The sequence below is a fragment of the Peromyscus eremicus genome, chromosome 7, assembly GCF_949786415.1.
Source record: "Peromyscus eremicus chromosome 7, PerEre_H2_v1, whole genome shotgun sequence".
NCBI lineage: Eukaryota > Metazoa > Chordata > Mammalia > Rodentia > Cricetidae > Peromyscus > Peromyscus eremicus.
The window spans coordinates 88,898,651-88,924,657 of NC_081422.1; the positions used below are offsets into that span (position 1 = coordinate 88,898,651).

The window sequence follows — 26,007 nt, forward strand, 5'->3', positions numbered from 1 at the left end:
TCAGGTTGAGATGGTTAGGGATTCACCTACTTGGTTTAGAGAAGGGGCAATGTCGTCACTCAACACATGGAGCATCAGCTCCAGAACTCAGCTGTCCTGTATTATGTATTAGTCTTCACGTACTTGCTACCCATGCACGTGGCTTCCAAGATCTTGTAAACTCCATATAGCACTTGAGTGACTGCTGTGCAGTAGTCCACAGAACTCACACCCACAGCTGGGCTGCCTGTGCCCTTCATCTCCAGGGCAGCAGCATCCCTTCAAAACTGAGGCCCAGGGGAGCTTTGTGCTTTGCCCTGCTGTGGGGCATGACATGTGACCATATAAACACAAAAGAGACTGGGAGATGTCTGTATGTTGAAGACTATTCTGCCATCTGCTGCCATTTAGGATTTGTAAAAGTATTAAGGTCCCATCCATATTTCTCTAAGCAAAGCCCTGTCAGTGGAACATTTCTGTACCATATTGAATAACTGTCAGCAGGATGCAGAGGACTTGACTGTAGAATGAGGTTTATAGTGAGACACTTATAGTACCTTATTCTTAGAGGACATTAGCATACCAGGATTGTGCGGGAGGAAAAGGCCAGTAGGCTGCTGGCATATTCTAATGTTTCTTGGGGATAAAAATCATTTTGTATTTCTTTCTTTCTAGCTTACACAAGCCTCAGAACATGTCCTACATGTAAGATGGCATGCAAGTAGAATAAAGTGGACAGTGAAATAAGAGAGATTCCAGATGGCAAGGCTGATGTTTTTGAATGCTCCTTGATGGGAGCATCCCTGAAGCTCTTTCCATTTTCTGCTCTCCTCCACCACCCTCCATCTTTCTATCCATCTCTATCTATATCTCCATCTCTCTGGTTGTTTGTTTGACACAGAGTCTCATATAGCCTAGTCTTGCCTTGATTTTCCTGCCTCCATCTCTCAAGTGCTGGGATAACAGGTGCATGGGACCACACATTACTACCTCATTCCCTTCATGCTCTGACATGGTGTAGCTGCCTGCCAGACATCTGCTAGATGACAATTGTATTGAAAGCCCTAAAGGACAGGGACATCACAGCATTTGTTGAGGTGCTCATTCTCTGTGACACTTTAAAAATCCCTGGGACTGGTGGACTACATAGCAGATCCTCTTCTTCTTGACTTCCAGGGGTTTTATGTGCTGAAAAAAAAAATCCAACTACAAATCTGCCTAAAGTATTTGTCTTTTCTGGAGGAAAGGAGATGAATCATAGCACAGAGCCTCTGCCTTAAACGGTCTCATTGTGTACTGGAATTCTGCAAAGCAACACTGAGTAACGTGGGCCCCCATCAGACTGGCTCCTAATGCTGTGTGTGGCTCACCCCACATGAGCTGTACTCAGGTGAGGGAGATCTGGATACCAGGGCATATGTTTGCCAAGGTGAGGGCAAGTGCCTTTTTCGAGGAGTACTGGGTGCTCTGAGAATCGAGCTCGGTAGGGGAATTGTGTGAAGCTGAAGGAGGTCACAGTTCCTCTCCCTACCCTGTGTGTTCAGACATTCAGACGTAAAGAAGCCCCAATGCTTCTTAAGTAGAGACTGCCTGAAAAGGTGATGCCAGCTCCTGTCGAGGAAGAGGGTCTCAGAAAGTGCTCGAGTGCTGGGGCAGATCTAGGTTGTGGCTGTGAGCATGTGTTCTGGGAGGTGGTCCATTACTGAGTCCGGATAGCTTCTTGGAATGTCTGATTTTCTTGTTTTCCAACGGAAGTGGTGCTTTTGCGTTCTGCAGCTACGGTGGCCAGTCTTCTATTCATCGGTGATCCGGTGACTGGCACTTCCTTTCTCCTGTACATTTGTGTGGATATGGAAACAATCCCTTCTACTCAGACTTGTCTTCCTCTTGCAGCCCTCCTGGATCTCCCATCTACTCCCATGCAATCTTGCCAGGGCAGTGTGTGTGTCCATTCACCACTCCATCTTTGTGTCAGCATATGCCCAGAGCACTGAGTTTACCTGTGAAAAACTGTGGGAAGCTGTGTGGGAGCGCCTGGCCTCTGACAAGCAAGGATTGTCTAGCTGCTGTTCCTGCAGCATGGGTGTGCTAGCCTCGGTGCCTCTGGAAACTGCCAAGATTTGATTTCTCCAAACACTTGGGGTTTGGCGCAAACTAGGGCCAGAACCTTTTGGCTCATATGTTAAGTTGGCTCCTACAAGAAGGAAGTGCCGGAAGAGATTAGCTCTAGAAAATAATTCACTATGAGAAGCGTCTTTGAGAGAAAACGGGGAGGGGTATGAGGTCTCCGGGACAGATGTCTGTCTTTGATGTTGAACCAACATTTTTGGAGAAAGGAAAAGAAAAGAGCTTGTGCAGGGGACCTTTAGCCTACACTGCAGCTCTAGGAAAGGTCTGTCAAAATTATGGAGTGATTATACCTATCTATGGCTGTCCTTCAGAGGAGTACCTGGCTCCTTGCCTTTGCAAACCTGCTGGGCTCAGACATTGGCTGTGCGCAGGGTATAGGATGCCTCAGTGTAAGTGTGGTGATAGATGCTGGGGCCCAGATGCTAAGTCTAGGCCAACTGCCCTCCTCTCAAGAGAGCGGCATTTTCATGGCTAGTACATCCACTTATTTCTGGCTACAAATGCCTCCACTTACTTCAGGGTGTTTCTTCTTGAAGTCTGAGACCCAAGCTGGTGCTGGACCAGGCAGGATCATTTAGTTTTTGAGGCCATATGTGAATTTAACCACATCAATGAGTAGGCGTTTGCTGTTGTGGCAAGGACTTGCTTTCTATACTTGGAAAATGACTACGGGCAGACACTTTTTGTTCATTTCTTGCTACCTCATTGAGAGCATTTTCCAAAACTTAGTAGCTTAACTACCAGGAGTTTGAAATAACATTAATTCAGGTTCTTCCATTGAGACCCCTGCAATTCTGCAGATTCTGTTTTGTGTTTCCACTTTTAGGGATGAGTGTGTGGCTCACTTTTAGGGATGAGTCGACGGAGTGTTGTTCTTCCGCAGACACCTACAAAGCGTCAGGTGTGGGTGATGTATCCTCTGCCCCTCCCTAGGTTATCATAAGCGTTCAGTACTATGTCTGGAAGGTTCCCACTGTTCTGTGGCAGATCGTGTATTCAGTGAAGGTCAGTGAGCTGGTGAGACTTCATTGCTGTGCTGAAATAGCCAAGACTGTAGCAAAGGCAGGGTTGATTTGGGCCCATGGTTTCCGAGACTTCAGTCCAGCTGCTTGGTCCCATCCCTGTGGCCTGTGGTGATAGAGAACATCCTGGGAGTAGGGGCATAGTGCCTAGAGCTCTTACTTTATGACAGAAACAGAGAGAGACAGGAAGGAGCTGGGACAAGGTATAGTCTTTGAGATTCCCCCAGGGGCCTCAATGATTGAACCCAGCAGCTAAGGACAAACTTTCAACATATGAACCTTCAGGGAGACTCTTTATTTCTAAACCATAATGTTTGTGTCTTCTCTTGTTCCTGAAGATTGTCTGCAGTGTTTTCATTATGAAAGAGCAGGTTAAACTGAAGGAACCGTAAGTGAGATTTTAAAAATTCATCAAAGAAATTTGTCAGTTTGCTTTTTTTCTTACCCTTCTATCAGTTCTCCACATTGTTGCCCAAGTGGTAATTCTTATACAAAAATCTAATTATTTTACCATCTTACCTAAAATCTTTCATTAGTTCTCATTACCACTGAACGGAAATATCAGAGATGCCTTTTGATCTCCTCTCTCTTTCTCTCTCTCCCCTTCCCTCCCTCTCTCCTTCTCCTCTCCTCTACCTCATATATTCTTTCTACACCACTACTGACTTCCTAAAGCATCAGATCTCCAAAGTCCCTGTACACTGGGACATTGTCCTAATGAGGGTATTACTAGTGATTGTGAACACAGAAACACCGAGATATTAGCAATTTATACAACAGAAGTTAAGTTTTCCCTCATAGCGGCCCTGTGCAGGTGCTTCTGACTGGCAGATGTCCCACCACCACCACCACATATGCACACAGACACACTCCTGGATTCTCAGGGACCCAGGCTCCTTCTGACCAGTAACATTGTCTGTCTTTAGAGGCTTGGATTTCTCCCCAGTCAGCCAATAAAGGAGGGAAAGAAGAGAGAGAATTCACTAGATGTTCTCTGCCCCAACCCAGAAGTGAAATATACCACTTTTGCTTACACGCTATTGATGAGATCTGGCCAGAGACAAAGCTGCCAGGAAATGGGCCCTGGCTGAGCAAGCACCTCCCACCAACAGTTGTACTGAGAGAGCATAGATCCGGATACACTTTCTGCTGACTGTGATTCCCACGGCTACCCAGATGTACAGCCCAGATCCTGCTCATTGTCTGATCAGCTCCTCGAGATAAGACTCTTGTGAGCCTTCAGCTTCTCCTCGGGCTTTGCATTGTTCAGTGCCTCTTTCTACAACAGCGTGCTTCCCAGCTCAGCTGCTCTGGCACACGTCATGCTGTATTAGAATTTTCTGCTTATGAGTCTTCGACTTATACAAACTCAAGCCCTTCCAGGCCCCAAACTATATTTTTATTTTAGACCTACAGATTATGTGGGACAAAATATCTAATGCAAAGTATCTCATTGGAAAAATGGATTTTTCTTTTTTTCAGTAAGGTGGTGGACTCCTGCAGTCTCAACACTTAGGAGACAGAGGCAGGAGGATCAGGAATTCAATTTATCCTTGGCTACATAGTGAGAATGAGGCTAGCCTAGACTACATGTGACCCTGTCTAAAAATTAAAAAAATGAAACAACAAAGATGAAAAGACATGTTACTAGATGATAGAATTCACAAGCAAGGGACAAAAACCTCAAAAAATCAAGATTCAAAGAATAAAGTTGGATTATTTCTCTCAAAACACATACATCAATCCAAATTTTAAATCAAGGACTATTTTGGGTCTCTAAAGCTCTTGTCTCCATTTTTTGCTGATATATTTATATTTAAGATGTTTATAGCAATCTTACTGCCATGAATGTTCTAATAGATTTTAGAAGCTTAGAAGTCAAGAATTGGCCCCTTGTATAAAGGATGCTGTATCATGAGAATACACGTGACTATGGGCAAGCAAAATTTTAACAGGAAATTGTTTGAAAGGTTAAGAAAAGGTACCTTGTTGACTGGCAGGAAGTATAGAATTTGGTAGCTGGAGAAGAAGCTGCTTGATGTCACTCAGGAGGAAGCTCAGAGATGTCACTCAGGAGCCAAAGTCCATCTGTACCTTAGACCTGTGTCCTTGGACCAAATCCTCTTTGGGTTGGTCTCAGATACCTGTCAGTAAAAATGGAGAAACTATTGCTTTGTCATGCCCCCAGGAAGAGAACAGGCCACCTCTCCCACTGGGCTTGAGATATAAATGAATCATGTCAGTGAGAAGGGACAGTTCTCCACAAGACAGACTCTCTCCTAGGGATCCATCTCCTCAATAACAGGTTATTCGATGTTGATCACAGAGTAAAGTTTCTTTTGAATACTTTGAATGGAGAGGAGAGGTGGGTACCTCCTCTCCAAATTTGGGAGGAAAAAACCATGGGAATATATTCTGAGTATTCAGACAATAGTGTCCATGACTTATTCCAACAACACATCCCAATGAATTAGTATCTGTGCGTAAACAATTTTCAAACCAAGCAATGGCCTCCTGTTTCTTCGTGTCAGTTCTGTTGGTTCCAAATCAAAAGTTTGGGTCATTCAATTATGGGAGATTTAGGTTTCCTTCTTCCAGAACAATTATTTGTTGTTCATTTTAGGTCTCATAATGGGATTAATTTTACGATATGCCACAGCCCCAACTGATATTGAGAGTGGAACCGTCTATGAATGTGGGAAATTGTCGTTCAGCCCATCAACTCTGCTGATCAACATCACTGACCAGGTTTACGAATATAAGTACAAGAGAGAAATCAGCCAGCACAATATCAGTCCCCACCAAGGCAACGCCATACTGGAGAAGGTAAGGACCCTGTCCACACATGTAGCTTCATTTTCCATAAATGATGGCACTATATAAGCTTCTCTATATAAGATGTATACCTACACGTCTGTCCTCTTCAACACTGTAACACCAGGGCATTTTGTTGACTATATAAACATAGTTGTCAGTATTTTTCATAAAGTTTGGGGAAAGATGTTAATATAATTCTCCAGCAAGCCAGAGCTGTATTTAATTCCCTTTAAAGATAAAATCTTTCAGCCATTTTTCCTTTTTTAAGATGAATCCCAGTGTTCATGAGTGTGATTTTAGTGTTGTACATGTTACCAGCTGGCAATTTGGTTCAAACCTCCCCAGGCCAAAGAGGAAATAGAGAGGAATGAAAATGTTTCCATTTGTGAACTTTGATCTTTGGATGGCCTTTGCTTCCAATATAAGGCACTGGTTGCTGGTTAGCTGCTTATAAATACACTAACCTAGAATCTACCCAAGAAATCTTCACCATGGTTGTTTAAGGAATTTTTTGGTTAAAAAATGCAAAATGATTCATATTTTTAAAAACTAATTTCAAGCTTGAGATGATGCAGTTCAGTGATAGGACACTTGTCTGGCATGTGTGAAGTTCTGGGCTTGAGTTCCAGCAAAATACAGAGAGAGAGAGAGAGAGAGAGAGAGAGAGAGAGAGAGAGAGAGAGAGAGAGAGAGAGAGAGAGAGAGAGAGAGAGAGAGAGATTGTATTGCACATTTATGATAGCTTAGCTACTTTGGCCACTAGCAAGAAACCATGTTCCTACTGCAAACACTTAGGATGAGGAGTTAGCTTCAACTATCCTTTGTGGTATTTTGTGTGTTGAACATCACCCATGAGATGGTGAGTTCTTGTTATCAATGAGCACGTGTGGTAGGAGCCAGAAGCTTGCCGGAATTATTTCAGAGTCTTTGGATCAGAGGTGAGCACTCTCTGATTGGATGGTAATACATTTTTTATCACCTTTATTGCATACAGACTTAATTTTCTTATTAAAACATATTTCCATGTGGTTGCAAAGCATGCCTTTAATCCCAGCACTCAGGAAGCAGGGGCAGGTAGATCTTTGAGTTTGAGAACAGCCTGGTCTACAAAGTGAGTTTCAGGACAACCAAGGCCACACAGAGAAATTCTGTTTCAAAAACAAACAAAAAGCCAAGAACAACAAAAACATACATTTTGGGCACAAAAAATGGGGGAGCTGGAAAGGTGGCTAAGTGGTTAAGGGTGCTTGGTGCTCTTCGAGAGGACCCAAGTTAGATTCCCAATTAGATGGCTCACAACTGCCTGTAACTCAAGCTTCAGAAACCCAGACACTCTTTTGGTTCTGTCTCACACACACACACACACACACACACACACACACACACACACACACACACACACTTTCCTGCTTTTGAGAAGTTTAGAGAAGTAGGGAAGGGATTTAATTTTCTATTTTTTTCCTTTTTCAAGATGACTGATTTACAGTTTTTTATCTTTTTCTTCATTATCTTCCACTAGTATATTTCTATATTAAGTATGTGATAAGACTTGCTAGGACTAAGAAAAGTCAAATTATAATATTAAGCCAAATCACACTTAACTAGGCAGGTAGATTTGAGCACACAGTAAGGAAGCTAAATAATACACTTCTGTAATAAATGGAGCAACTTCCAGGTTATGTTTTGAATGATCTCAGTAATATGATTCTCTTTATCCAAAAGGATAATAGAAAATTACTTATCAAAAGTAATTTTATAGAAAATTATTTATCAAAAGTAATTTTTATAAAACTTGTTAACACAGGATGTTAATTTTAAAAGATTTCAGTTTTATTTGTTTACTTATTGTGAGCCAAGGTCTCTGTGTGTACCCTAATATTTCCTAGAACTCTCTATGTAGCCCAGGCTATCCTTGAAATCACCTTAGCCTCCCATGTGCTAGGCTCACAGGCATGTACCAGAACACCTGGCCAGTTTTACATTTGGCATTTCCTGGATATAAATTACTTCTCTCCTTCTGCTCCTACCCAATTTTGTCTGTATTTCTACACAGCAGTACTCCAGACAGGTTGATTCTCCAAGGATGCTGGAATTATTCCTGTTGCCATAGCAGCAACAGTCCTGTTCTCTAGCAGGACTGCCCATAAATACCTGGCCAGAAATTTTGGTACTGTGTTACAATACAGTAATTTCTTTATCAGCAGCCACAATCAAGTGTTTTCTTTTGAAAACTTAAGGCAAGAGACGAAAATATTTCTTTCCATGGTCAGATGATGAGCTGTGTCCCTAGGGTGTTTTTTTTTTTTTTTTTTTTTTGACATTGACTAGCTCAGGCATCTTCTGGATACACTTCTAAGCCATGAAACTTTGAGTCAAGGCCAGCATGTGGTGCTTCAAATGCCTTGGGTTTGTAGTCGGTGACTCTGTGCCCAGTATAAATACTCCCATCTCTGCTGCTGGGGAACAAGACATCTCCCAGAGTCCTTACTGTTAGGTGACTCTAAGGGGACTGGCTTTTGCTCTTAAATAACTGGAGTATGACTTACTTGGTATTTGTTGCTCACGTGACAATATGGGCAAGCCCTAGATGTGTAGAAATGTACAGTTATTGGCTTGGCTTCTTGAATTCTCTTGAGTGCATCTGTTTATATCAATCGGTTAATTTCTGTTAGATAAAAAGAGACTCCACAAAAGGATCCATTCATGGAAGGTTTATAAGGGAGTAACATGGATCACACAGTATGTCATTTCCCCTAGGTTCATTTAAATAACTGTAGTTCCCAACATTCTTTTTCAAAAATATTTTAAAGATTTATCTATTTTATTTTATATAAGTATTTTGCTTGCATAGCTGTATGCCCATCACATGAGTGCCTAGTTTCTGCAGAGGTCAGAGAGGGGGTTGTATCCTCTGGAACTGGAGATATTGATAGTTGTGGGCTGCCTATGGGTGCTGGGAACTGAACTGGGTCCTCTGCAAGAGCAACAAATGGCACTTATCCACTGATTAGTTCTCTAAACTTTTTTTTTTAATGCTACATAAAAACATAAAATTGTATACATTAATGGGGTATCATGTGATGTTTTCACATACATCCACACTGTAGAATACACTTAAATAACTCTAACATACCCATCATCTCAAACATTTGCCATTTCCTTAAAGTAGAAACAACCACAATCCTTTTTCTAGTTTTGTAGACTGCAGTAAGTGTGTTACCATTATCAGTAATCATCCTACTAAGTGAGCAAAAGCACAACAGACAGCCTTTAAAAAAATCTATTTCTATTATTTTAAATTACATGGATGTGGATGTGAGTACAAGTGCCCTTGGAAGTTAAAGATCAGAGGTGCTGGATGCCCCTAAAAGTGGAGTTACAGCTACGAGCCACCCGGTGTTGGTGCTAGGAATCAGACTCTGGTCTTCTCCAAGAATAGCAGTGTTCTTAACCACTGAGTCATCCCCTAGCTCAAGCAATTCTTACTCCTGTCTTACTGACTTAGTGCCTGTGATGACCAGTGTCAGTTGTCAGCTTCAGAGGACCTGGAATCACCTGGGATATGAGCCTCTAGGCCACTGCTTCTCAACCTGTGAGTCCCAATCCTGTTGGCAAACCTCTACCTCCAAAAATGTTTACATTACGATTCATAACAGTAGCAAAATTACAGTTATGAAGTAGTAACAAAAATAATTTTATCTTTGGGGAGTCACCCCAACACGAGAATCTGTATTAAAGGGTGGAAACATCAGGAGTGTTGAGAACCACCGCTCTAGGCATACCCTGAGGGATGATGTAATCCTTGGGCATGACTCTTGAGGGGTTGATTACATTAATTGAGGTGGAAAGACCCATCCCAAAAGTAGTTGGCACCATTCCTGGTCTTGGGTCCCAGACTACATAAGAAGGGAGAAAGGGCGCCAAGCACCCATGCTGTCTGCTTCTTGGCCGTGGACGCAGCTGCTTTCAGCTCCCACAGCTGTGACTTCCCTATGTGATGGTTGTACCCCTGAATTGTAGCCAAAATAAATTACTTGGCCTTTAAATGACTTTTTAATCAAGGTATTCTATCATAGCAACAGAAAAAGAAACTAAGATAGCACCCAATGATCAACTTCTGTCCTTCCCTTTCCACTACTCTCCCCAGTCTTTGGTAGGCGCCAATCTATCCTCACTTCTGTGAGATGAACTCTTAATAAGACTCATCTTGTGGGATTGTTTTAGTTTAAATGAGATGCTGTACAGGAAGCGCCAGCCATTGCACCACACTGCTCTCACTGCTCCCACTCTTACTGCCTGCTGCTGTCACTGCTGTCCCACACTGCCAACATCTCTGTCACTCTCACTTCCTCCAGCCACAGTGCTGCATGGATACTGCAACACGTGGGTGCTTAGTATATGTCAGGGACACTAAACTGTGAGGCTGGTTTATTCATTTATTCAGCATCCCCTGGGAGAGATACACCACACCCTAGACATCAAACTTTGCAAGGACAGAGACCATGCCTGTCATTGACCAGTGTATCCTTAAAGCCGGCCATGGTGCCTCATGCTGAATAAATATCTGATGAGTGAATACAGAAATGGATAATTGAATAAATCTGAAAACTTGCCAATATATACACATCTAGAGAAACATGCAATGTGTGAAAATTATCATCCTGAATTTGATAGAATTATAGTGTCCTGGATGCTGAATGTTTTAAAATTTTCAGTTATCCTCTCATGTTACTTGTACATATGCAGATAATAAAATATAGTCTACAGAGATTACATGATGGTCCAGACTCCAGTGCCAGCGGGAAGAAGCCATGCGGAGACTCACGGCATTTGATCCTGAACCCTGACAGCTTATTGTACCCACACACTGGCCAGGCTCTCCAAAAGCCCATAGGGAAGAGGCTGAGACCCAGGGAATTTCAGCTTCACAGGCAGGAGGAGATGGGCAGGTCTAGGGGGGAACAGAAGCCACCACAGGGCCCCACTGGATCCCCTTCCTTTTGGGCATGTATTACAATGAGTATTCAGCCTTTGTATCTACATATTAGGACCTGATAGTGAGTTTTACTCTTAGAAGAATGGAGTTTGGAGCTTGGATGAAATGTCAAGGATTTGGAGAGACAGGGAGGAATTCCCATCATCTCTTGGAAGGTTTTATATGAGCGCACGCATTTCTGGTCTGGTTAGCTGCCCGTGGTGCTTGGAAACAGAGCACAGGTCGATGCCTTCATGCATTCCTTCCAGTAGGAAAGTATAAAGCTGGAAAATTGAGAGCTCCTGGCATTTACAGCAGCAGCGATGTGCTGTGTGCTTGTGCTGCATGTAAACTTCAGGAAACACCATCTGCTAAACCTGTTCTCGTCATGCTCAACACAGGTAAAGATGTAGGAGAGGAAACAGGTATTTGACTTAGAGACAAGTGAAAACAGTACGGCACGTGTTTGAGTAGATGTGCATTCAAAGCAGCCTGCTGTACATGCCCTGTGATGCTCCGGAACTATCCATTTGGTTCACAACACCATTTGCTGAAGCTGTTCGGTGGATCTACGGTGTCTTTAATTTTAACCTGTTGGGGCCAATATTATGTTACATATATGTACACCGCTGAGCTGGAAGGGTGAGCAGTGCCTTCGGCTGGGATGCCGTGCAGATCAAGTGCATTTTTAAAAAGTTGTCAGCACAGTTAAATTTATTGTTCCTCTCCCCCATAAATCAGATGACTACAAAGGAAACTCCTCAGTAAAAATTTTGCTAAGTCTTCACTTCCTGTTTGAAAAGTGACACTATCAGTTGGTTAAGGGAAGTGGCTCTGGGGTGCTAAGCTATAATGTCCTGTTGTGTCAAAAAAGAGAATCTGGTCCTCACCCAGTAGGTCACAGAACACGACTAATGTGACCATGATTCTTAAGGATGTTTTAAAGAAACTTATGGACACAACTAATTGTGCAGCTTTAATTTGGTTGCTCCCATTAAGTGGGTCAATTTATTGATTGTTTTTATCACTGTCCAAATTTTCCTTCTGATTCTTATGTTTATCTGTGAGCCTTCTGGTCTTTCACTCTGCTTGATGAGTTTCTTGCACAGAGGCCACGGCCGGAGCTCTTCTGGCAAGAGGTACAGTTTAACCAGGAAACGTGGCTGGACCAGGAGATAAATATGTGCAGTTAACATTGGCGCACTCTCAGGAAGGATAAAGAAGGGCTGGGGGACAGTCTCCTGTAAAGCTTTTCTAGGCATGCTGGGAGGGAGGGAGCCTCTGGGTGATTAATCAGCATCAGGGATTGGAGAAACGTTGGTGGGATACTCTCAATGCAGTAGGTTTTATCCTTCATATTCTACAAAGAAACAGGTGTGGTGATTTGTGGTTCTCCATTCTGACCAGTCTTGGTTGTACTGCATGAGAGGATCCCAGTGCAACTCGAGCTTGGCAGAGAGGGCCATGAGGATGTTTGGACACTTAGCTGCTTTCATTCTAAACCTTAGATAAGACAACATCTGTTATAAAGAAGAAAGTTCATTTATAAAATTTTTAATTGATACATTGTTATAAAGAGGCAGTCCCGTTGGGTTGGTCTATGATGAGGGGGTCAGATGGTATTGTAGCTTAAGTTTTCCTGCCTGGCCCATAGTCAGGATATATCTCTTTCACCTGCCAGTCCCACAGCCTCTCAGACCCTACCAAGTAAACACAGAGACTTATGTTGCTTTCAAACTGTATGGCCACGGCAGGCTTCTTGCTAACTGTTCTTATAGCTTAAATTAATCCATTTCCTTTAATCTATACCTTGCCACATGGCTCGTGGCTTACCGGCATCTTCACAAGCTGTTTCTCATCATGGCGGCTGGCAGTGTCTCTCTGACTCAGCCTTCCACTTCCCAGCTTTATTCTCCTCCTTGCCCCGCCTACACTTCCTGCCTAGCCAATGGCCAATCAGTGTTTTATTTATCGACTAATTAACAACACATTTGCCATACATCCCACAGCACTTTCCCCCCCTTTTTTTTTTTTCAAAAAGGAATGTTTTAACCTTAACAAAATAAAATTACATATAATTTGGGAATTTGGGCGTAGCTTCTCTTACTACTTCCTGCTGGAAGGGGGCGCTGTATCTTATGGGGAAACAAAGAAAATTTTAGAATTATGGAATAGTCCATGAAGCTGTATCGTCTGAGCCAGATGTCTTCAAACCATTCTGGATGTTGGATCATCTGGGCCATGGTGTCATCGGAGACCTTTCAGGGGGTCTTGGCTGGTCAAACCTGATGTATCTTAATCTTGAACAAATCCATAGCCTCTGGCTTTCTGTGGGAACAAAAGCAGAGTCTCCTTTCCAAAGTAACATATCCTTATATCCAAATTTTGAAGTCAAGGTACCTTTAAAATATACATTTTGGCATAACTCAACAGCTTTTACAATCAAATGTTTTTCTGCAGTAAAAAATCCCAAAGACAACACAGTCCAGATTTTCTGTGTAATATTCATCTTCACGTGGCTTATTTTTTATATTAATTTTACTGTCTCTTTAAAGACTTTATTTTTTAAAACTATGTATTTTTTTCTATAACTGTATATATCACCTTTTTTGTCTTTTTCAAGCTTACATATCTTTTACACACATTGTAAACTATTACATCTGAATCTGTCTTATTGTGAATCTATTGCTTTAAGCTGCAGCAGCTGTGGCTGCTGGCTCCGCCCACAGCTTCTCAACATGGCTACGTTTACCACCAGCTCTGGGAGCTATCATGGGTCTATGCTTTTATCCAAGCAGCATGTAGTCCAGAAACTTCTTTTTTTGTTTTATACTAGCAATGTCTAAATCCACCATGCAGCTTAATGTGCCACTTGCAGAGGCCTCATTTCCGCCCTACTGCAGATCAAGCACACGCGCTAGGAACCCGCCAATAGCTCAAACCAGCAGCTGCCGCTCATTTGAGAGAGACAATTAGGAAGCTGTTTTTAGTTCCGTTTTAGAATCTTTTTTCAGGTTTTAGGTGGAAACTCTTGCCCCACGTTGGGCGCCATTTGTAGCTTAAGTTTTCCTGCCTGGCCCATAGTCAGGATATATCTCTTTCACCTGCCAGTCCCACAGCCTCTCAGACCCTACCAAGTAAACACAGAGACTTATGTTGCTTTCAAACTGTATGGCCACGGCAGGCTTCTTGCTAACTGTTCTTATAGCTTAAATTAATCCATTTCCTTTAATCTATACCTTGCCACATGGCTCGTGGCTTACCGGCATCTTCACAAGCTGTTTCTCATCATGGCGGCTGGCAGTGTCTCTCTGACTCAGCCTTCCACTTCCCAGCTTTATTCTCCTCCTTGCCCCGCCTACACTTCCTGCCTAGCCAATGGCCAATCAGTGTTTTATTTATCGACTAATTAGCAACACATTTGCCATACATCCCACAGCATGGTATCACCTAACAGTGGCAAAATGTTCAGGAAAAGAAGGTCACATCTCAAACAGGAGCAAGGGTGGGTGGCTTACAACCAGGCTTCCTGTTCTTGTAACAGACATCTCTAAAGAACTCAAGGGGGTTGCATGAGAAGTACCTCAGGACCTAGGCTCCGCCTTCCAAAGAGTCCATATTCTGCCAATGTCATCCTGGAGACCAGCCTTCAGTCACAATGTTACCATACCCAAACCATAATAGTAAACACAAACTCCTCAATAAAATGCCCCAGAGCACCTATAACCCTATTTGTTTACAAATTACATACAAGCAAAACCCTACATTATAACATACATATAAAAATAGAAGTCTTCAAGGATTAACCAAAAATGAAATACAATTGAACTCTTCTTTCATCACAACTCCCTAGCATATGGGACACCTCACATTAGGGATCAGCACAATGTCACATGTTTTATTAGAACTATATTTTTACTTTAACTAGTTCTGTCTTGGTCCATTCTGGGCCTTAATAGTGGAACACCACCAGACAAGGTAACATAATGAAGGTGAACTTGGCTTGTCTTTCTAAAGACTAGAAACCAAAGATCAAGGTACCCATCTAGAGAGGGCCCTTCTTACAGTGTCGGCATAGAAGAAGTCATCAAGTGGTAAGGGCAGGAAGTGGGGGAAGGGGACCAAAACTCATTCATCTTCCTAGAACACACTTGTTAGGGTTTGAATCTAGAATGTTCCCCCAGAGACTCACTATAGTTGATTATTTTACTCTTTGGGGGCCTGCCACCAACTCCCAAATAAATACATGGAGACTTAGTCTTACTTATGAATGCCTGTCCTTAGCTTGCCTTGTTTCTAGCCAGCTTTTCTAACTTAAATTATCACGTTTCTCTTTAACTACATTTTGCCTCTGGGCTTTTTACCTTTCTTTAGTCTACATATATTTCTTTCCTTCTTACTCCATAGCTGGCTGTGTGGCTGGGTGGCTGGCCCTTAGCATCCTCCTCTCCTCCTTTTCTCACTCCTTACTCTTTTTTTTTCAAGCCCAGATTTATCTTATTTGTTCTGTCTGCCTGGCAGCCCCACCTATCCCTCTCTCCTGCCTAGCTATTAGCTATTCAGCTCTTTATTAGACCAATCAGGAATTGTAGACAGGCAAAGTAACACAGCTTTACAGAGTTAAACAAATGCAACATAAAAGAATGCAATGCATCTTTGCATTATTAAAAAATATTTCACAGCACAAGTGAATATAACACATCTTAAACTAATATTCCACAATAGCTCACCTTTTGATTATGCAGTCTTCAGCTTCTGGCTCTATTTTGAAGGCTGAGGAGACTTTATGAGGGCATGGCCTGGCTGGTGGAAGTGGTCCAGTTCCAGCCTACTTTTGCTGCATCTTCCTCTCCATGATGGACTGAAATCTCTTAGCAGCCACAGTAGACTCTTCCTCTCTTAGGAAAATATTTTCACAAAGATATTAAAAAATAACTAGTGCAACACTCTACAGTAATCCACTCCTGAGAACAACGCCAATCCATTCTTCAGACATAGCCCTCATTGGCCTGTCTCCTAAAGGCCCTACCTAGCCGTGAAGTTGCATCGGGAATGAGTTTCTAACTCAAAGCTCTGGAGGACATTTGAAAACCACAGCAACTTCTTTAGAAATTCCACTCTTATGAAATCTACGGTATTCTGCCTCCACAATGACAAGGGTGTGTGTGTGTGTGTGTGTGTGTGTGTGTGTGTGTGTGTGTGTGTACTGGCCTGGTATGGGAATGTTCTTGAGAGCAGATAAGCCTTTGAGGAGTGCTTGTCCCTATCTTAAATGACCCCATGGCACTACATTCCAGAATCAAGTTATTTTATGTCATAAGTCCATAGTCTCAGCACCCCCCCCCCACTCTCCTTTTGCAGTGAGTAGTGTCAGAAGTCAGTATTTCTCTCTATGATGCTTTGATTAATGTCTCTCCTCCCCAAACTTGCAAAGCCTCCAGGAGGCCAGGGCCTAGGTCTGCTTTCTGTCACATTGTGTTCCCAGTGCCTGTCACATGGTGGGTACTCGGTAGACCTTGGCACATGAATAGATGGTGCAAGTAGGTATCTGTCAGATCGCTCTGTGTTGCCATCTGTCACTGCCATGGTGTCCTGTCTTAACCGCTGGCTATTTTGTTCTGAAGTGTGTCATAGGTTTATCCTCAGGGTAAAACTACACGGGCTCCGAAATGGTTCTTGCTAGTCAGAGGCCTGGACTGCTACAAGCCTCACCTCCGAATATTCTGACAGGGAGAAACGAGGGCAGAGAGACCGGAGAGAAGGCCGAGCACAGGGGAGACAGAAGGAGCAGGGGGAAGAAAGAGGCTTCCTCTGAGACACTGAGTCTGAGTAGATAAAACTGCAAATGGATCTTTCCCTCTCTCCCCATTTGCTTTGCTCCTTCTGAAAATACTACACTGGCAGAACTGCACTTTCATCATCGCTGGTCTCCAGGGAGCAGTTACATAGAGCTCAGTCCCATGGCATTCCCTACTTTTCTCCTCGGGCCACCTGTGAGAAGCCCCTCCCTAATAGCCTGCACAGCTGGCACAGGGCAGGCAGAACTGAAGGATGCTGGTCAGGTAGCTGGCTTGTCTTAAGCTGGGGTGGAGGGTGAGGGGCCTCTGCACGGCTCCTCTCATATCATTTCTTTAAAAAAAAAACAAACATGTATTCCATTTATTCATTTACTATTATTGTTGTTATTATTATTGGTCCTGAGATAGCACCCACAGGTGCAATCATGCTAACGGTACCCGCTCCAGTCCCTCTCTGATCGTTTCTCACGCCAAGGCCTACTGAGCACTGATTGATGCAATTCCTCTGCAGACCGAGCTTGACACCAGAAGTCACACTAATCTTGCCTTTTCTCTTGCCTATTGTTACTGAGTTCCCAGAGAAGCACGGCCCACAACACAGGCAGCATTTGGGGAGCAGGAGGGTACAAGTACTCGGAAGTTTCACTTACGCCTCGAGGAGGAAGAAGTCTGAGGGCCGAAGCACATGAGAAGAGAAGCAGGCCTCGGGTTTTGCTGTCTGCTTGGGAAGCTGTGGCCTCAGAGCCAGCCTCATCTGAACCATGTGATGTGGCCCCTAAAGGACCAGACCATTCAGGGTCTGGAGAGGAGACACTCTGGAAAGGGCATGACCTTGGGTGACGTGGCTCTGTAGCCTTGGCAGTCATTGAGTGGACTGATCACACCCCTGGCAGCAGGTGCAGCAAGGTCTTCACCAGAGAGACCTCTCATCTAGATGGCACTTCACGGTGTCACAATACTGACCTCCTCCAGCTAGGTTTTATGTCCCCAAACCACACCTAAGTCAGTTAACACAGAGTGGAACTCAGGGGACCCCACTGAAATGTGAGACTCGCCCAGCTATTCTCAGCTGAATTTCAGTAAATTTTCAGAATCTGATGAGCCGGTTAAGTTTGACAGCATGAAATGGGTCACAATAGGAATATTTATGCCACAGGAGTTGGGAAATGTTTCCAACCCAGCTTCTAAGATTTTATTCCCTCAGGAGAGATGATTTGCCAGGATAGACCATATGCTTAAATAATGTTATTTTTAGGATAATTGGAAGTATCCAAACATCTCAGTTTTGATCTCTCTAAAAAGTCCGTCTCCCACAATGGCTGTCTTAATAATCCCCTGGCAGATAGAACCTCATACCCTCAGCTTAAACTCAGGCGCCTCTAATCTGACCTGAGGAAGTACATCACCCCTTCCAGTTAGACCCAGGAGTGAATCTCATTTGGCCACTCTCAGGAATAGGACCAGCAAGCTAATTTCTCTGAGCAAATCCCCTCATCTGTAATGCAGTGGTTAGTGATACCTACAGCAGAGGTTCGTTTTCCAAAGCTAAATGTGAAAATGAGTGTCAGATATGTCATAAATATTGGTCTGCTTCTATTTCCCATTTCTGTAGCATTTGCCCCGGACAGCGTTTATTCCCCGAGAGTGAGAGGTCTGAGGTGGGTCTATGGAGGAGGTCTGCAGCTTTCTTCCTGCACCATTTTTAAGGTGAATGCACCATTCTGAAGTGCATTGCCTCATCTTAATCCTACTTTCTGCTGATGTCAGCACGCACGCCTTCCCCTCCCGCCCCCTCCGTCCTGCTCTGACAGTGTTTCTTGCTGACTCAGCCCTTCCCAGTCCAGCTTCCCCAGGCCAGTTGCTCCCTGGTGAGATCTTATGATGGGGAAACTGTATGCGCAGTTCATAGCTGAGCCTGATAAGGCTAAGGCAAACTCAAAACTGTTGCTAGGCTTAGAAAGAAATGGTGAGACTGGGATTCCCCTGTGTCTAGGTATGATAGAAGCGAGGTGTCTTTGACCTGAGGTATCAAGGTTGGCCAAGAAAATAAGATCGACTCCAGACTGGGGGAAAACAAAAAGCACTCACTCTTGATGGAAGAATATGTTGGCTGCACAGGCCCTAAGGAAAGTTCGCTATGCAGAGATGGGAGAATAGGCCCTTCTCTTGTCCACCTGCTCTTTACTGGTCTGTCTATCCTACGCCAGTCTTAGAATTGAGCCTCCCTGTCACGCCAAAACCACAGACTGTGAGGCATGGCAGGCCACCACCCCATGAAGGTCAGGCCCGCCCGAAGAGACCAGAAGCAGTCTGTCCAAGTGTCGAGTCGGTTAATGGGTCAGAAGTCTTGGCATCTAGGGTCAGGAGGAAGCAGCTGTTGCCTTAGTCTCACAGGCCGGAACTTGAGAGTGAAGGGAGAAGCTGTGTATGAGCAGGAGAAGACAAGAGGCATTATGTGCAGCCAGGCCATATGATCACCTTAGTCAAGAGTCACGTAGGTGACACGGGGACTAATCTGTGAGATCAAGAAACTTAAGCAAAAGACAGGAGTCTCTCCAGGCCTTGCTGATTTGGTGCCATGGTGCTGTCTGGAACACTTTGTACATAGCAGGTGATGAGGGACGCATGCATCAGTGGACTGTGTGATTTTAATCTTCTTTTGGGTGCAGAAGGGATAGAGGCCAGTCCGTGAGTGGTAAGACTTAGTTCAAATGTTACTTTATATCTATGTGATTTAAGGAATTCTAGGTAAACTCCTTAAGTTCAATTTCCCCCATTTGTAAAAGTAAGATATTTTTGATTAGAGTGCAAGGCCCTCATGAGTTACAATTAAAAAATGCATGCAAAGGACTTCAAATATTGGCTGGAGTTTAGTAGGTGCTCACTGTATTGACTGTTCTTTCTTTCACGAAAATTACGTTTTCTGCCAGTAAAGCAGTTGGAATCTAAAGTTTGCGTCTAGGCCAAGTTGCTTACCAGGTATGTGACTTTGGGCAAATCACGTACCAGGGTTTTCGTTCCACATCTGTAAAAATAAGGCATTCACAATATTTCACTGGAAAGGTTGTTGGGAGGAAAAACTGAGTTGCTATGTGAAAAGGAAGTTTGAAAAGCAAAACAGCATCATGGAAACATAATTTGTTATATTTGTGAATTATGATGATGAATTGCTAAGTGGTAGATACACGGGTCTCCTTTCTGTCACTCCAATTTGTTTGAAATGTGTGTAGTTATTATTTGTGACATGAATTTTACTACATTTTTGATATAACTTCCAGATAGCATCACATTGTCTATTTTAGGCAGAAATGTGTATGTTGAAAAGAAAGAAACCAAATAATTCTACAATATAACTACCACAAAAGTTTCTAGATATTCAGGCTAACTTATTATGTGTGTTTATTTTCAGGAGGTTTAGACAGGATCTAAAACTTCGCACCTTCCTGTGCTTATTTAGATTTAAACCTTTTCTCAGATGTTTAGAAACGTGAGTGGAGTGGACAGACTTGTGCTTGGTATTTGTCTTTTTAAATTGTCACTGGTGTGAGTGATATTTTAGTGAATACCATCTATCCAAAATTCCCCCTGTGTTCTGAAGTACTAAGTGGGCCCTCTTTCTGACGGAAGGTATGCAATATTTATTGAAATGAGTGATTCCTGCATCTTTGGAAAAGCACTAGACAGTGGCCACAAATTCAAGAGAGATCAGTGGGGAGAGGATGAACTCCTGAAAACTAGGACTTTCCCTGGGACAACTGGCTCTCCATGTGACAGAAAGAAAATTACCGAGTCCTACTTCATGTCTGTAACATACAAATTTCGTGAGAATTAAAGACCTAATTGTAGAATACAATACAAAAATGGTCAAATTGGGGGGGGGATATAGTTACAGTATTGTAAGGAAAAATATAAATATGGAAAAATAAAGCCATCACTATAACTCAAATAATATAAAAATGCACACTTTTCACAACATTAAAATTATATGAGACTTTCAACAATGTCACAAAAACAAATTGTTGAAGGAGATTTAAGACTAGAAGAATGTATTTGAAATATAAGTAACTAAACAGAATTGTAACCAGATTCTGCAAATAAACTAATCAATAAGGAAAACCAAACTGGATAAAAGATATATGATCAAGAATTACCCAGAAGAAATATCATAAAAGCCCAACAAGCAAAATAAATATACTTATTTCATTCATAAGTGGAAACAAAGTAAGCAATATGATGTTTACTATTAATCAAGTTGCCATCAAATTAGGAAGTTATCATTGGCTAGAATGTGAGAAAATAGTCAAAGAATTCCCGGTGTGAGTGTAAATGGTGTAACCAGCAGTAATATCTATAAAGAGGCAGTACATGTTGCTTACTGTGTAACAGTCCACTTCCAGAAAGGCTTTTGAGTGTACCCAAAGACATAAATCCAAGAATGTCTACTTCAGTATTGTGTGTTGGTGGAAGATAGAAATCAACCTAACTGTCCATCAGAGAAGAAAATCTGGATCCATTCATCCAGTAGAATGTTCCAAGGCAGTTTAAGCAAATAGACAAGATCCACATGTTCATTAGTGCAGATAAACTTGAAAACCGATATCATACGTGGAAGTCAGGACACTAAAGGATATTTATTAAATCCCTACAACAGAGACAATGCACAGTACTAATTATTGTTTATGGACACATCTTACAGAATTAAAGAATATAGCTGAGGAAGGAAAAGACACTGACTTCCAGGTGTACCTTGCTTCCTGGGTGAGACGAAGATGGACTTCAACCAGACACATATCACTTACAATTTCCAGAAGTACGTGGAGCAAGTTACATGTCCGCTGTCTTAGCACTCATAAGAGACTTGCTGCAAATTTGAGATCAACCTGGCCTGCAGAGTGAGCACCAAACTAGCTAGTACTACATAGCCCCATCTAAAAGCTCACCGCCCCTATAAGGAATCTTGAAGTAAAATGAAGACCATAAATAAAATAAAGGATAATGATTCTCGCTTAGAATTTCTAAGACCAGTGCTGCCCCCAAGTGACCAGGACTTGACATGGATGCCTTGATTGATCCAGGGCTCAGTTTCAGGCCAGGGATTCTAATACATTTTGTCAGAGGAACATTTTGTTCAATAAAAGCCTGACACAGCCTCAGAGAGTATAGAACAGGCAAAGCCAAACTGCTTAGGCAGGAAGGAAAGTTGAGCCCAGACAAGAAGGGAGGCTGAACCCAGGCAGGAAGGGAGGCTGAGCCCAGGCAGGAAGGGAGGCTGAGCCCTGGCAGGAAGGGAGGCTGAGCCTAGGCAGGAAGGGAGGCAGAGCCCAGGCAGGAAGGGAGGCTGAGCCCTGGCAGGAAGGGAGGCTGAGCCCTGGCAAGAAGGGAAGCTGAACCCAGGCAAGAAGGGAAGCTGAACCCAGGCAGGAAGGGAGGCTGAGCCCTGGCAGGAAGGGAGGCTGAGCCCTGGCAGGAAGGGAGGCAGAGCCCAGGCAGGAAGAGAGGCAGAGCCCAGGCAGGAAGAGAGGCAGAGCCCAGGCAGGAAGAGAGGCAGAGCCCAGGCAGGAAGAGAGGCAGAGCCCAGGCAGGAAAGAAGGCTGAGCTCAGGCAGGAAGAGAAGCAGAGCCCAGGCAGGAAAGAAGGCTGAGCTCAGGCAGGAAAAGAGGCTTAGCCCAGGCAAGAAGGGAAGTTGAGCTCTGATTTAGATGCTGGGCAGGTACAGGACGAGCACCCAATCCCATTGCCTCCCAAATGATGTAGCTCCTCTAAAGATGCCCCTCTCCGACAACCCTGTGTCTATCAACCCTAGCCTATGTAAAGCACATTCAACTCTCTGACGATTGCCCACTGCATTTAAGATTTAAGGGTTCTCTATAAAAATCTGGAGAAACGGGAGAGTGTTTTCTACACGAAGTCATCCTTTAATGTGGCCCAGCTACAGTCTTAATGTCCTGAGGAAGATTTCACTAATTTAAAGAGGGTCACTCGTCGTTTATTTTCACTGTTGATTTTACCATTTATTTCTCTTCCTAAGCTCATTCAGCATCTTAATTTTGCTTTACCCCTCTGTCCAGCCCCCAATCTCCTTCTTTCCTGCTCATCATCTCTGTCCCTTTATTCACCCCCACTTCTCCCTCCTTTATATCCAGTTGCTATTTTTCCAGGTCCCTCAAGATACCCACTCCCCGAGAAAGGGGCCCAGAGCCCACTGCCCCTGCTTTCTCAGCACACACTTCTTCCATAACCCCTGTACCCGCTTCTCCATTGAAGTCAACCCGAAAAGATCAGCCTATGCTTCCAAACCATGAAATCCCAATCTTCAAATCACAGTTTCAGTATCTGGGTATAGGGGTGGGGGGAGTTGGTCCCTTCCCAGCCCATCTCAGTGATCCATCCTGAGTAAAAGCACAGTTCATTTTGAAAGTTTGCATTCTTGCCCCTGTCTGAAGTGATTGAATTTCACATACACAGTGAATAACTGGGGAAAATGTGTCCCAGATGTGGTGCTAAGAAATTATTCTGAGAACGAGGTTATGTACACAAAGCCCCAGCCTCCCTGCGCATCTGTCACTGATGCTGGCACCTGCATCCAGCAGTGTTCTGTAGCTCTTTATTGGGCTCTTCTGCAGCTGAGGTCTTTGTCTCTCGGCCCCACCATCTGTCTCTGTCTGTCTGTCTCTCTTTGTGTCCGTCTCTGTCTGTCTGTCTCTCTCTTTGTGTATGTCTCTGTTTCTCTTTCTGTCTCTCTCTGTGTGTCTGTCTGTTCCTGTCTCCTTCTCTATCTATCTATCTATCTATCTATCTATCTATCTATCTATCTCTGTCTCTGTCTGCCTGTCTGTCTGTCTCTGTCTGCCTGTCTGTCTGTCTCTGTCTGTCTCTGTCTCTCTCTCTCTCTCTGTGTCTGTCTGTCTCTGTTTCTGTCTATCTCTGTCTGTCTGTCTGTCTGTCTCTGTTTCTCTCTCTGTCTCTCTCTCTGTCTCTCTGTCTCTCTCTCTGTTTCTGTCTCCTTCTCTGTCTCTCTCTCTCTGTCTCTCTCTCTCTCTCTCTCTCTCTCTCTCTCCAGCCTTTCTTGTCTTCCACCCTCTTCTCTTCTCCATGGCACTCACTCCCCAGAGACCCCGCTGCACTCCAGTGATTATGAAGTGTTTCTTCCTGACTCTACTCTGCCATCAAGCACACTTCTCCAAGTGTTCCAGAAAGTCAGGCTCAGTGAGCTGAAGCTCACAGGCCTCTGGGGTCCTGACCTCTCACCCTCACCGAGTCAGCGGCTCCCCAGCCATACTCGCTGTCACTCATCCAGGTGTAAAAACAAGGTCTCTTCTTTCTTTCATTTTTACCTCTCTATTTCAACCCTAAGCCCTGCTAATCCTCCCTGCCATATGCCTGGTTTATTTTAAGCAAATCCTTGTTGAGTGAATAGCTGTGTCCTGGGTTTGTTTCTTCTCACTCTGTCACAGCCAGCTCCTTCAGCACTCACAGTCCCCTGTGCTGGCTTGGTAGCTGCAGCCTGACAATGTTTTCCTTTTACCCAGCTCGGCTTTGATGTGTCGGCAAATGAATCTCAAAGGATGTATCTTTATAAAGGAAAAAAAGAAAACACACACACTTTATTCTTTGAGTAGATAAGACAGTCACATGACCCAGAATTTAAAAGATTCAAAAGTATATGTAGGGGATGTTGAAGCATCCCTTCAGTGTCTCTCCTGTTGGTCTCATTCTGCAGCTAATAGAGAAGTAGATGAGAGAGCAGAAGGATGGAGATGGACAGCGAGATTAGGAAGGAGGTTTGGCTTGAGGAATTCAGAGATACATAGGGGAGAGAGAACAGCAAAAATGGGGGACCCACTTGGAAGAAGTATTTATAACTTCTCTCTGGATTCAGTTGGTTGGAACTCAGACATAGATTCCCACCTGACAGCGAGGGAACAGTCTGTATGTCAGATCAGGAGGAAAAGGAAATGGCATGTTTGAGCCCTGGGCAGTTTCAGCTACATGTCCCAGACATACAGCTCTACCCCTTGTCCTTTCAAGTTGACAAATGGCAGAAAGCAACTTTGTCCATTTATAGGCTGCTTCCTTAGCGTTTCTAGTAGTCGCATCAAACTTTAGGATTATACCACAATGGACTAACCAGGCCATGGTTCATCCCACCATCTTCTCTGCTTTGTGGGGTTCCCATGCACACAAGTCCATTTGCAAAAGGAAAAAAAAACTCTCAGATTAGATGTGTTGCCAAATCAAGTGATCTGGACAGTGCTTTCATAGCCATTGTCAAATTCTACCTCTTAGAGATCATACAAGTTCAAATTCCCAATAGCATTTAGTATTTGACTCTGCTTATAAAAGTGTCTTGACTTTTCTTCATATTTTAGTGAATAGAGCTCAAATTCATTACCAGGGTTTGAGAGAGGTTTAGTTTGGGCTGCCATGGGCCCACTGGGACTCCCCTCCCCCATTTCTCTGCTTTGTTAATTTATGTTCTGTAGTACGCTTCGTGTCTCCAATCCCCAGACAATTAGCATTTTCTTTCATTTAGACTCAGATCTATTGCAGTCAGAATCCTCCAAATTCATTAATCCTCTGAAGCGGCTAGCTTGTAGACACTGCCCTACTCAAAGTGCAAATGAGGAAATGGGACTCGGAGAAGTTGAGCAAGGAGACCATGGTCACCTGATTAGTGTCATGGCATAGTCTCCTTGAGTATTTTGAGTCTGCCCTTTCTCTCACTTCCGTAGTTCAAGCCAAAGTGAAGCTGGGGTAGAAGACACGTGTATCCAGATGTGTCCTGTGGCTGTGTGCCCCGGGTCATCTGAGTTTCCTCTAAAGTCTCCTATTTGCATTAAAAATGCATGCAGATCATGGAGTTTACTTTTTAATGTATCTTCACTTATTTTAGTATTTAAAAATACTTAAGTTACTTGCTACCAGCTGTAACTGAGCTCCCGAAAGCGGCTTCCTTCCTCTGTGCCTTGACCTATCCTGACCCATGAGGCCTATAGCTGGTGAACGAACATGGCTCTGCATGTAGAGGGCCCATGGATAGACTCTCATCCATACTGCAGATCCCAGCTCATCCACTGCTTTGATATCAAGACTTAACACAGGCCAGCCATCCCAGAGGGGGCTTTCTTTGTTGGAGAACTCCAAATTACAGTTTGCCTCGCAGCCCTGTGCCGCAGGTGTAGTTTGTTGCCCTTCTTTGTTTATAGCCTTCGTGGAATCAATCTGTTATACAATGTACCTTCATATTCCTTATGGCAAGAGGTTTGCTAAATTTCCAATGGCTAAA

At 43.5% G+C, this 26,007-nt stretch overlaps 1 protein-coding gene across 1 annotated transcript in view; it reads left to right on the plus strand.

Moving 5' to 3' along the window:
* The window catches only part of Slc9a9 (solute carrier family 9 member A9), a 549,322-nt gene that overhangs the window by 9,227 nt on the left and 514,088 nt on the right, over positions 1-26,007 (plus strand). Inside the window, exon 2 of the mRNA XM_059268372.1 lies at positions 5,755-5,957. Coding sequence (XP_059124355.1) covers positions 5,755-5,957 — 203 coding nt within the window. The remainder of the gene's footprint in view (positions 1-5,754; positions 5,958-26,007) is intronic.